General features: G+C 36.2%; 1 protein-coding gene and 1 pseudogene across 1 annotated transcript in view; both read left to right on the top strand.

Moving 5' to 3' along the window:
• PAK2 (p21 (RAC1) activated kinase 2) overlaps positions 1-13,643 on the top strand; it is an 80,069-nt gene that overhangs the window by 51,343 nt on the left and 15,083 nt on the right. The window contains exons 4-11 of the mRNA XM_054575132.1: positions 1,864-2,011; positions 3,624-3,655; positions 4,590-4,691; positions 6,103-6,235; positions 7,212-7,275; positions 8,574-8,622; positions 9,349-9,461; positions 11,814-11,931. Of these exons, the coding sequence (XP_054431107.1) occupies positions 1,864-2,011; positions 3,624-3,655; positions 4,590-4,691; positions 6,103-6,235; positions 7,212-7,275; positions 8,574-8,622; positions 9,349-9,461; positions 11,814-11,931 (759 nt within the window). The remainder of the gene's footprint in view (positions 1-1,863; positions 2,012-3,623; positions 3,656-4,589; positions 4,692-6,102; positions 6,236-7,211; positions 7,276-8,573; positions 8,623-9,348; positions 9,462-11,813; positions 11,932-13,643) is intronic.
• On the top strand, positions 10,392-10,940 carry LOC129071610 (60S ribosomal protein L18-like; annotated as a pseudogene).

Below are 13,643 nucleotides of genomic sequence, written 5' to 3'. Positions count from 1 at the left end.
AATTGCTGATTTGATTCTCAGCTTCATCCACTCTACTGTTGATTCCCTGTAAATTGTTATTCATTTCAGTTAGTGTATCGTTTTGACTTGTTCTTTTTTATGGTTTCCATGCCCCCCTTTTTTTAAAAAAATTTTTATCATTCAGATACATTTGTCTCCATTTTCCTCCATGCCTTTTTTTATGCTGCTAAAGTTCTAAGTTCACTGAGCAAGCACTCTTATAACCAGTGTTTTGAACTCTGCTCTAGTAGATTGTTTGTCTCCATTTTGTCTAGTTCTTTTTCTGGAATATTGTTCTGTTCTTTCATTTGACCCATGTTTTTTTGTCTCCTCATTTTGGCAGCCTCCTTGTGTTTGTTTCTGTGTATTAGGAGAGCTGCTATGACTCCTCTTGGAAGAGTGGCCTGTAGGGTCCAGTGGCATAGTGTCCCTATTACCCAAGCTGGGTACTCGAGGTGTGCCCACTGTGTGGGCTTTGTTCACCCCTCTGTTGTAGTTGACTTGTTATTGCTGTGGGCAGAGCAATGGGAGTGATTTATCTAGACCACTCAACTGTAAGGACTGAAGACTGGCTGTGACCACTGACCACCAACCTCTAACCACCCTGGAGGATCAGTTGTGCAGCGGCCCACTCCACAGAGCAGGGCTTCTCGTGCCCACTGAGTCCACCCCTTGACTGTGTCACAGGTGGAGGTGGTTGGGTGGTGGTGCTCTGACGTGGTCTGTAGCTGTCCACTGGGTGCTCAGGCTCTGGGGCCTCCCAGGAAGTGCAGGCTAAGATCAGCCACCACCTGTGTTCTGCCCTGGGCCACACAGCATAAGCTACAAAGCAGTCTGCCATTGCCTGCTACTTGTGCTGGGTTTGGAGGTGCCCAAGCAAGTCCAAACTGTGAACCAAGGCCAGCTGCTATTAGTGCTGGGCCTGGAGCCACTTAGCACACAGAGCATGTGTGCTAATTTAGGAAAATCTGAAGCATGACCCAAGGCAAGCCATTCATATGGAAAAGTCAGTGGAAACAGCTTGGGTGGGCTCAAAAGTTGGGTGTGATGGAGCTTGGGGGAATCAGCAGAGCGAAGCAAATGGTGTGAGCCAGATTGAAGTTTCATATATGGTAACCGCCAGCCAGCCTTATGGGGAGAGGGCTCAGAAAAGGAGCAGTGGCCTTTGTCAGCACTTCTGTCTAAGGGAAAGCTGCCCCCACCTCTCACCCAGATACCAGAAACTTCAGTTCCTCCCTGTATGTCTCTGGTGCCTTTGCATCTGTTGCCTCCATCTGTAGTTCAGAGGGAGTGAATCTGAGTAAGTCTGTGTGCGGGCCCTGCAAGAACTGCCTGGGTCTCCAGCAATTTGCCTACCACAGCCTCAATCCCTTCTGGTTTTTGCAACCAAAATTATGGGGACTTGTCTTCCTGGTACCGGAACCCTGGGCTGGGGTGCCTGTTGTGGGTCTGGCACCCCTCGGTCCTGAAATATCCCTCCTGATTTTTATCCACCGCACATGGGTGGGATGAGCCCTGGGTGTGGGACCAGCCTGTTCAGCATCTCCCTCCTTCCTATCAGTTTCGATGTGCTTTCTTCTTTAACTCTACTTATGGGACTTCATTCAGCTCTATTTCTGGCAGTTCTGAATAATGGTGGTTTGTAGTTTAGTTGTAATTTTGATGATGTTGTAGGAGGAGGCAAGTATGTTTAAGTATGCTGCCATCTTGAATGGAGGTCTTAAGATGATCAAAAACTAAGCCTTTTAGAATTAAGTCAAACCTATAGTTGTGCAGATTTATTTCTATTTTGTCATTTGCTTCTGGAAATTGATTTTATTACAGCAACTCAAAATAACTAATTTTTGACTGTCTTGTTGTTAGGGAATGCCAGAGCAGTGGGCTCGATTATTACAGACTTCCAATATCACCAAACTAGAGCAAAAGAAGAATCCTCAGGCTGTGTTGGATGTCTTAAAGTTCTATGACTCCAACACTGTGAAGCAGAAGTATCTGAGCTTTACTCCTCCAGGTAAGACATCAGTCAATTCTAGAAGGCTGATTCAAATGAGATTGTAGAGTTGTGACACTCTTCTAGATAAAAAGAGTGCTTCTTTAAAAAAAAATACTAAGCTATGGTTTTCGTCTCCACTTTTTCCCTTGCATAGAGAGCTACCTTTTATAAACTAATTGGAGCAGCTCTTATGCATAATTTGGAGTGTGGGGGTTATGTTATTCTCTTAGTTTTGACAAAAGTGGATGATTTGGCCTTTTGCTTATTTGTTTGTTTTTTCCCCTCTCACTGCTTTTGAATGAGTACCAGAAATAGAAGGGAAAGTTGCTGATTTACAGTTCATAATTAGAAATATATTGTTAGTGAGACAGGAAGAGGGTTGTTTTACCATAGAAATCACAAAATTTGAAGTAAAAACCTTTAAGTCCATGCAAAAATTGAACCTTACCAAATATATAAACAAAATAAGCATTAGATTAAAAGAATATATACCTCAAAATTGAAATACCAGGTAAGAACCAGAAAATAGTGGATTTTAAAAAATAGTTTATTTGTTTGACTCAGGATCGGAATAAAGTTTATACCTTACAGTTGATTGCTCTATCTCTTTAATATTTTTTGATATTTATGCTTCCCCTATCACATGCTGGTTCTCATGGTCTCTTTTCCTTGCATTTTATTTGTTAAAGAAACAAGATCATTTGTCTTGTTTCCCCTGCATGGATTTTACTAATTACATTGCATGTTATTTAATGTGTTCCTCTATCTCCTGAAGTCATACATACACAGTATTTTAAAGCAATGTGATTGAGCTAAAATCATTCATGTGGTTTCTATTGTACTCAAATTTGATTGCATCATTGCAGAAAAACCACTTGGCAAGTGATTTTGACCTTTTTTACTTTGTCTGGTATATCTTAGCAAAAAGTTGTACTTGTCCCTAGAATGTTTCTGTCAACTAGTAAGTTTGTAAATTAGTAATCTTTTTAAAAAGTCAATGCTGGACCAGAAAATTGTACATTTCATAAATTGTGTGTGTGTGTGTGTGTGTGTGTATAAAAATTTGTAAAAGTAAAACAAAACAAAACTTAGTCTTCTAAACTCCAGAATGAGTACTTTAACATTTAGTCTTCATTTATTGTTTTGCCTTCAGGGATTTGTTTTCATATTAATCACAATTTATGTCAAGAATTGTCCTTTGCGTCCTTGTCATTGTCTGTATGGTTGCTTTAAGCTCCTCAATCGGCAGTTTTCTGGAGAAAGTATTGTTGTGAATAAATTTTGTTTTGTTTAATAAATGCAGATTGACAGGTATAGTTTCAAATAAATTTTTAATAACTTCATTAAGGTATAATTTACATGCTATAAAATTCACCCATTTGAAGTGTACTTTCAATGATACTTTCTGTAAGTAAGCTTACAGAGTTCCATTAAGATTGAATATTTGTTGACTCAATCTTATATAAATTCTTGTTTGAATATTGATAATGTCATTTTTCTCAAGACTTAATTCAACTTGAAATCAGTCTAAGAACATTTTACTTAACTCTGCTTTTTATTATCTTTATTTTTTTTAGACATTTTATTTTTTGAAATATTAACTTAGCATTATTTTCTTTTTCATATTCAGAGAAAGATGGCTTTCCTTCTGGAACACCAGCAGTGAGTTAATGTTATATCTTATAGCTCTTGTTCTCATTTAAGTTACTGAAAACCAATTTCAGTTTTTATTTTGCTGTCTAAAATAAATTACAGCCATTAGAAATAAATAACTCCTTAATATATGTTTTAGCTAGCCACTTGATTAGTTGAGGCAGCCATATTAAACAAATTGAGTATCTTTAATATAATACTCAAAGTGACTAAAACTTATGATCTTAGCAACAAAGAACTTGCTAGTCTTTCCCTCTGTCACTGTTCTTCTCAATATAGAACACGAAGACATATTGAACAATAGAGAAGCCTGTCAGTCTTCAGAGTTGTCTGAAACTTTATCTAAGATACAGTGTAAGCACAGTTAGCTCCTGCAAAGTCACTTTCATTTTCAGTTCCTCAATTAGAAGGAAGCAGTCGCCTGGGGTTAGATGAAGATTAAATGGGATAACTTGTAAAATACCTACCTAGCACATACCTGACATATAGTAATCTCTATGTAAAGGTCAATGCCTTCCTCTTTTGCTTCATTAGCCACCTTTTTTTTTTTTTTTTTTTTTCTGGTGAATTTAGCTCTTTTGAATTCCTGAAAATGACTCCGACTTATACAAGCCTAAAGGATCTTTATTTTTGGTCTTAACAACTAAAGTGATTATTTACTTTCAAGGTTTGTTTAAGGGTATAAAATTCTCTATATAATTTTGAGCATAAATTCTCTCAAGAACACTTGATATTTCTCCTATACTTATTTCATAAACTTTTCTTTACTTAGAAAATTGCCTTCACTTTTTAAATGATTGTATTAGAGCCAGTGAGGATTTATCATTTTGAAATGAGCTGTTAAAATAAATACATTTTTTCAAATGTGTTAAAAGAGAGTCATATGTTAATGTACTGTTACATTTGACCTGTCTTCCTCAACTTCGCTCATTGATACATACAGCTGAATACCAAGGGGTCAGAAACATCAGCAACAGAGGAAGATGATGATGATGAAGAGGCTGCTCCTCCTGTTATTGCCCCACGACCAGATCATACAAAATCAGTGAGTATCCTGTTAGTGAATTGGGTTGTGTGTGTCTGTCTGTGCATGTGTGTTTTAAAAAGCCGTCTGCATTTGACTTCAGATGATCAGTTTTTAAAAGCCCTCATGCTTAAAATATTTTAGTATGGGGAAATTGGACTAGGAGATCTTTACCTAAAGACCACTTGTCAAAAAACTAGCTGTTTTGAAAATTAAGACTGAATGGCTTCTTTAAAATACTTCTCATTGCTTTTTTTTTTTTTTTTTTTGATTTTATTGGGGTGACATTGGTTAATAAAATTATATAGGTTTCAGGTGTATAATTCTGTAACACATCAGAAGTAAGTAACTACTTAATATATGTTTTAGCTAGCCGTTTGATGAGTTGAGGAAGCTGTGTTAAACAAATAGAATCCTTCCATCACCATTTATCCCCTGTTTTCCTCTTCTACCTCCTCTACCCCCCTTTTCTGTCTGGTAATCACCATACTATTGCTTGTATCTATGAGTGAATGAGTTTGTTTTTGTTTTTTGCTTAATCCCTTCACCTTTTCAACCAGCCCCACCAGCATCCCTCCCCACTTCTTACTGTTTTTTCTTTCTATGTTACACCTTTTCTTCCAGAGAATTCATCTGTCTCTGGCTTTCTCTGTTTATCCCAGTGCAGATAACTGCTATATCCAAAACTTAGATCTTCACACCCAAATTATATATTTTATCTTCGATTTTACATTTCTCTCAAAGCCTTGGTATCATATGAGTGACTGCGAAGAATAAATTCCAAACCAGATATAGGAGAATTTTAACAATAACAATCTTAGATAGAGACAGAGTCCTGTCCCTCTCCCTGTGCTAATATTTGCAAGTAAATTAGGGGAAAGTGCTGTGCAGTGGCTTGTGAGGGAGGGGCGGTGTGCTTGGCAGCTAAAGCTCTGAGGGCTGCCATTGCATCCTGATCTAATGATAGTGGGCTCTATTTTCTTTTTCTCCTAGAAATGACTGTTAGAAGTGAAATGGTAGAAATTGTATCTGTACAAAAATTTGGGGGGTGGAAAGTAATAGTTATTTTAATATCAACGTTTCTATTATTTTGCTCTTTATATTTCTCTTTTTTGGTAAAAACATGATTTTAAACTTTGTTTTGCTTCATTGCTTGCGTATCATTTTAGATTTGATTACACTGAAATGTCATTCACAGAACTGCTCTTTTGCTAGAAAGATTTAAGAGATAGGTATGGTGTGCCAAAGAAAAGTATTTCACATTTCTTCTTAGTTACAAGTCTTTTATAAGACAGGTCTGAAAATATTATTCTTATTCTTTAGAACACTGGAGACAGCTTAGTTCTGATGAAAAATCAAAGAACTGAATGGTGTGCCAGTAAGAATACATAAAAATGTTTTTTCTCAAATATCTGTAATTAACTCTCTGCAGATTTATACACGGTCTGTAATTGACCCCATTCCTCCACCACCTGGTGATTCTAATGTTGATGGTGGTGCCAAGTCTTCTGACAAACAGAAAAAGAAGACCAAAATGACAGATGAAGAGATCATGGAGAAATTAAGTATGTTTTCTACATTTTACATTATTCTGAAATTGTTAACGGCTCTTGTAACCTTTGGCCCAGATAGATTTTAATTTGTACCCTATATTTTGGCTTAAGACATAAAGAATAAATTGTTTTCTTCTAGGAACAATAGCTTCAATTAAAATTTGGTGAAGCCCCCCAAAATACTACTCTTTGCTTATTTATTATGTGTTGACTAGTGAGCGATGTCTCTGGAATAGTCAGTACTTTGGGAGCAGCTTTTTTCCCCAAAGGGCCAAATCTAAGGGTCAGAGCTGGAAACTTTTTCAAAGGAAGTTTGTATATATTTATGCATCCCTATATCTTTTCAGTATGAGAATACAAAATAACTAAGTAACTAAACAAAATGGCCTTCCTGAAGGTATGGATATATTTGTAGGAATAACATGTGTTTTGTTTTGTTTTATTTTTTTAAGCCATCAACTCATTGGCCTGAATCAAGCGTTCAAAATAATGTGCATAGTGCCAGGGAGAAGATAGCACTAATATGTGATTTACAAGTTTATATAGCAACTGTACTTATAAAGAACACCTACGTAGAGGCATCAAGGGAAGAAACTATAATTATAATGGCTGTAGACCTATGTAAAATTGGGTTAATGTCCATCAGCCTAGTTTTAAAACCAGTTTCTTAACTGTAACTTTGCACACTTTCCTAAAACAGATATGTGATTACTAATAAGCGGTTTTCCAAATGTACCGTAAGATCAAAGATATGTGGGAAGAGTCAGAAAAGCTACTTAGGGTATCCATTTGGGTATTATTTATATATTTAAGTTTCTTTAGTATTTTGTATTTGAACATACAGTATTTTTTAAACTTAATGTTATGTGTGAAACCACTGTTCTAAAATCAGTGGAGTTTATTAAAAGGAATAATGATATCAGAAATAATTTATAATTTTGAAATGCTTGACTGAGCTTATAACTTTTTATTGTTTTGTTTTAAACAGGAACTATTGTGAGCATAGGTGATCCTAAGAAAAAATACACAAGATACGAAAAAATTGGGCAAGGGTAAGTATTTGTGACTTGTATTACCACAATATTCAATACTTCCTAGGTGTACTGCATGATTACTTCTTTTGCCTGCTGACATTAAGCACTAACAGGATTCTATGAGTGATGTCCTTAGATTTGTGTAAATAAGGCATGCATTTATTTCTAGATGCTTCTAAAAAACTGTACTGCTTAGCCACGGTTGTTTCTTCTTTTTATTGCCCATTGGTGGTAAGAGATTAGAGGGGTGGAAAAATTGTTCATTAAAAATACTTAAAAGGCTTTTACTACTTAAGAACATTTACTACAAGAGTACTGGCAATAAAAACATGTATTTTAATCATGTCCATTAGGTATTGATCTTGAGTCTACTGATCTTGTGTTTTTGTCCTGTAATTTGTATTTTTAAACTATATTAACTAAACTTTTTTTCTGTTGCTTGGAAACAAATGAACATCTAGGATTTTTAATGTTACTAATATCTGGAAAATGTTCTGTGAATTTAGAAAGAGAGCTGAAGTCTTTTAAAGTTTCCTTATGAATTTCTTTTCAAAAACTAAATTCAGTTGTAGCACTGGTTTTAAAAACAAAAATTTGAGAATCATCTTAACATTCTTAAGCATAATAATGGGTAAATTGTAATATATTGGTTAATATGTGTAATAATAATGAATGATAATAATAATGAATGAACAAGAATGACATCTAACAGAAAGCAATCATAAAAACAAGAATAATACCTATTTCATATGAATGAGCATCCCAAATCTAATGTTGAATTTAAAAAAAAGATAGGAAAATACATAAAGTGAAATCATATGAAGTTTAAAAATTATGTTAAATATATTCTGTAGAGATACACGCCTATATCCTTTATAGATAAAGTATAGAGAAAGAGGTGGAACTGACGTACATCAAATACAAAATAAACACCAGATACACATTACTTTTGGGAAGAAGGAGGATGCCTTTGGAAAGGCCACATAAGAACCTTCAAGTTTATTTGTAGTTCTCTTGTTTTTTAAGCAGGGAGGCAGATTCATGAGTGTACGTTGCTTTTTTCCTTTCCTTCCTTTATCTTTTTCTTACATTTTTGTAGGTATGAAATTTGTGACAAATTTCTAACATAAGTTTTGACCACAAGGATTGCCTCTTTTTCTTTTTTTTTTTCCCCCCTTTTTTTGTTTTTACTGTTGTTAAAGATGTTAAGTCTTAAATGTTTAATCCTTTTTCAGTTCTAAGTATGAAGTCTTTGGATGTTATAAACAGTAGTGATTTAGAAACCTTAAATCTGGTGTGTCTTCTTTTTCCCCTAGGGCTTCTGGTACAGTTTTCACTGCTACCGATGTGGCATTGGGACAGGAGGTAGCTACTTTTTCATTGTTCTGGGTGTAATCATTAGCTTTTAGTCTAGGGGGAAACTAGATTAACCTGTGACTAATCGATAGAAATCTCTTTTTCAGTTGAATATGTTGAAAGAATTCTGTGTAATTTTATAACACTTTTCTTATTAAGGAAGAAAAGGAAGGACCTAATGTATTATTTCATAAATAAGGAAATATTTTAAAAATTATTTCCCCCGTTTGGAATGAAAAGAGAATTAATTCCAGGCACTGAGCTGTTCTTGGGTTGGTTAATCAGTTTCCAGAGAAATCTTAAAATATTTTGGCTTGCCCTGACTAGTGTAGCTCAGTTGTTTGGGTTTTGTCTCACAAAGCAAAAGGTCACCAGTTCAATTCCCAGTCAAGGCACATGCCTGGATTATGGGTCCAGTCACCACTGGTCAGGGCCTGTGCAAGAGGTGTAACTGATTGATGTTTTTCTCACACATCGTTGTTTCTCTCCCTTTCTTTCCCCCATCCCTTCCCCTGTCTCAAAAAATAAATAAATAAAATCTTTAAAAATACTTGGGCTCTATGAATTATAAATAAAGCATTGTACATAGGCAGTGCGGAAATAAAAATACTGCCAACTAGTAAATTATAATTTCATTATATAATATTTAGAATAAATTGAATTATTAACTGATTGGTATTTGTAATTTTTTAAGAAAATTGTTTTGATTTTTTTTTAATTCTGTTTCCGTCATAGGTTGCTATCAAGCAGATTAATTTACAGAAACAGCCAAAGAAAGAATTGATCATTAATGAGATTCTGGTGATGAAAGAATTAAAGAATCCCAACATAGTTAACTTCTTGGACAGGTAAATATGAATATTTCTCAAGCACTGGGACAAAAATGTGGAAGTTTTAAATTTCATGGTTTTAGGGCTAGCCACTTTAGTTAGACCACAGTAGAATGTTAATGCTGAAAAGTAAGCTTGAAGGAGAGGTAGAAGAAGCAGATTGCAGTTGAACAGTTCCTTTTCTACATAGGCATCATTTGGCAAGTGTGAGAAGGCAGTTAAATGAAGGACGTTGCTGCTGGTGCTCATAATAATTACAGATGTTACGAAGCAGAAACATTAAGGGAAGATGATTCCCATCATGACTAACAGAGGTGATGGGCCACACAGTTTTTAAACTTCCCGGTGAATTTTTACTTCACATGCTTTCATGGGTAAATACTGTGTCTATCAACACCTCATTTAATTTAGGAATTGATGTTAATAATAAGCATATCTTATGACCTAGCTGGGTGGCTCGGTTGGAGCATCATCCGATACACCAAAAAGGTTGTGGGATCAGTCCCCAGTTGGGGCACATATAAGAAGCAACTGATCGATGTTTCCCTTTGACATCAGTGTTTCTGTCTTTTTCCTTCCCCCTCTCTCTCTTTCTTCCTCTTTCTGTAAAATCAATAAACATCCTTGAGTGAGGATTTCTTTTTTTAAAAAAAGCATATTTTACAACTATGTGTGTTTTTTTAAAGCAATTACATGTATGTGAATGAAAGAAGAGTTACAGAAAATTATGAAAATTATAATAGTGATTGTGTTGGAGACAGATGATTATAGGTGATTTTCTTCCATATTTAAATTTGTCTTGAGTGGAGTAATGATAATCCATTTTTAGACTTTAGCCCTAGTAATTGGGACCATGCTCGTAGAAATAAACTTTCCAGGTACATTTTAAAAATAGTATTTTAAGTCAGTATATCATGGTGGTTAAGAAAAGCCAAAAGTTTTCCAGACATGGTGGAGTTTGAGGCACCATCATGGGAATCATCATCCACCACACCAAAGACTGAAAGTTTCAAGAGCTATGGCATCTCCCTAAGGCTGTTGGTCAAGCTATACAGGTTTCTGGCCAGAAGGATCAACTTTACCTTCAACCAAGTGGTGCTGAAGCGGTTGTTCATGAGTTGCACCAAGCGACCACCTCTGTCCCTTTTCGGGATGATCCCGGTAGGGAGGGCAAAACCACTGAGGTTGTAGGGACTATATAACCAATGACGTGCATGTCCAGGAGATGCCCAGACAGAAGGTTCGTGCACTTTGTGTGAGTAGCCACATCCTCAAGGCCAAGGGCAAGATCCTCCCCTTGGACCAGCTGGCTCTGGATTCCCCCAAGGGCTGTGGCACCATCTTGCTTTCTGATCCTTGAAAGGGCCAAGAGACGTACGGTCATTTTGGCAAGATCCCAGCAGCCCCTCACAGACACACCAAACCGTACCTACATTCCAGGGCTGGAAGTTCAAGCACACGAGGGGCCAGTGGGGCCACCATGGCTACAAAAACTAACCCCAGATACAACCTTACTACTTAAAAGATTTTGTTTGCCCCTGGCCAGTGTGACTCATTTGGTCAGAGCATCATTCAGTAGACTGAAGGGGATCATGGGTTTGATTCCAGGTCAGGACTCATACCCAGGTTGCAGGTTCAATCCCCAATTGGAGCACCTACAAGAAGGCAACCAATTGATGTTACTCACATCAATGTTTATCTCTCTGTCTCGACTTTCCTCTCTCTCTCTCTCTAAAAGCATGAAAAAATGTCCTTGGATGAGTATATTTAAAAAAAAAAAAAAAAAAAAGATTTTGGATGCTGGGCCACACTGGGTACATCAGTTGGTTAGACCATTACCCCGGTATGTCATGGTTGTGGGTTTGATCCCTTGTCTGGGTACATACAAGAAGCAACCAATGAATGCGTAAAGAAGTGGAACAACACATTGATGCTCCTCTCTTTCTCCCTCTCAAAAAAATCAATTTAAAAAAAGATTATGGATGCAGAAAGAAAAGCCATAAGCTTTGAAATCAGTTTATTACTTGGCTTCAGATTCTGTTTCTGTCATTTACTAGCTATGTAACCTTAACCTCTGCAGGCTTAACCATTCCAGACTTCTGTCTGTCCATCTATAAAACAGGATGAATAAATCTACCTCAAGTTACAGCTGTGGGCAAACTTTAAAGTGATTGAGGAAAATCATAATGACCCTCAGTTATTTTTCTGTGCTGCTACATAGCAGCTTTCCACTTGTCTTCCTTGCTCTCAAAGCTACCAGCTTTCTAGTTTTGTTATGAGAGTATCTAAACTTTGAAATCTTCTGCATAGAGTGCCATATGTTTAGAAAAAGTGAAAACATGAGTGTATTTTGTGTGTTCTTTTCTTTAGTTACCTAGTGGGAGATGAATTGTTCGTAGTAATGGAGTACCTTGCTGGGGGATCACTTACTGATGTTGTAACAGAAACCTGCATGGATGAAGCACAGATTGCTGCTGTATGCAGAGAGGTGAGTTTGCTCCCATTAATAAGGTGTGAGTAGCAGGAGATGAAAAAAGAGAAAGTTTTTCCACACAGGTTAATTTTATTGCGTGAGATATTTTCTCTGTATAAATTTTCCACAAATTTTCCCCATACCATTTCATCCTACCTGAGAATTTCAGCCCATTATATGTAAGACAATGTCAGAATGAAGCATGGACCTTTGAAATGTGGAACTCGAAGGTGAATTTCAGTGCTGTGATCATTATACTTCATTGTCCAAACAGGATGTTTAATACAACGCTCAACAGCGGAAACAAGGACTCTCAGGAAAAGCAGGACACGTACTAGCTTTAAGTGTTAGTACATCTACTGCTGGCGTTACAGATCTCATTGAAGGCGAAGAAGCTGTTTGCTTTTAAATCCTAAATTCTGCCAAATTGCCTATGTCTAAGCCCAAAAAGAAGCCTTCCTCCTTCAGCTAACATTTTCTACAGATGAGACTTAGGTTAATGATTTATTTACTGTCATTGAAACTGGGATACTACTTTTGAATATACTAGGAAGCATTGGCACAAAAGACAAAATTGTAAAGTTCTTAAGACTGTTAAGTTTTCTATGATTTGGCTTTCAGCATTTTTATAGTGATATTTAAGTGAATTGAAACTTTTGTTCAGGTAAGAACAATACATTATATTTGTACAAGTATTTTTCTGGGAATTTGTTCTTTTTTAGGAATCTGCTTAAATGCTTGGTAAATGTAGTGTAATAATAGACAGTTTATCTGGTTTTTTCCTTGAATAAATAGAATATTTTGAATGAGATTTTTACCTTTTTTTTCTTTTTCTTTTTCTTTTTTAAAGAGAGAGGGGAAGGGAGGGAGAAAGAGATGGAGAGAAACATCAGTGTGTGGTTGCTTCTCACATGCCCCCTACTGGGGACCTGGCCTGCAACCCAGGCATGTGCTCTGGCTGGGGGTCAAACTGTCTGCCCTTTGGTTTGCAGACCAGCACTGAATCCACTGAGCCACACCAGACAGGGCAGATTTTTACTTTTTGTAAATGATGTACGTAGACTTTTTTTGTTGTTCTACTCTGATGAAGGTAAGAAATAAAAACACAACTTTTTTCAAGTTGACAATTTATGCACACTTTATATTTAAAAATATAGAGACACACAGATTTTTAAAATCTAATCTCATTCTTGTACTTAAGGAAGAGGAGTTTTTCCTCACTTTGGACTCAGTGCTTTCTGGAACATTAGCATAAGAAGAAAGTTTTACCTTTATCATTAGTGTCTAGGTTGTGGATATAGCTTTATGTAAAATTCACCATATAAGAAATGGAAACATCTTATATCACATTGATGAACAACAAGATAGAACCAGATTGCCTAGAATCTTACCCACTTTTCATGGCACGTTGATTAAACTTGAGTATCTGAGAGTCATATGGGAATAATCACAAGTTTATCCTTTACTGTCGGTGATTTCTAACAAGCCTTGTGCATGTTTACCAAGTGCTATTTACCTTTAGGCATTTAAACCTGAAAAGGCCTAGAAATTATATAGACCCACCCATCATTTTATTAACGAAAATATTGAAAACTAAATGATAGGGCTAGATATCATTTAATAATTATCTCTGGGTAAGACCAGAGGGTGAAAGATGAGGGATCTAATTAAGGTATCTTATTTTTATAACTTTATACATGAAAGGATGATTTTTCTTTATAAATGAA

Source organism: Pteronotus mesoamericanus, unplaced genomic scaffold (assembly GCF_021234165.1).
Source record: "Pteronotus mesoamericanus isolate MK-2021 breed Mesoamerican mustached bat unplaced genomic scaffold, CSHL_Meso_final contig_27, whole genome shotgun sequence".
In the NCBI taxonomy this organism is placed as follows: Eukaryota; Metazoa; Chordata; class Mammalia; order Chiroptera; family Mormoopidae; genus Pteronotus; species Pteronotus mesoamericanus.
Note: the sequence above shows the minus strand (reverse complement) of the source record. Positions and strands in the feature narration are given on the sequence as shown.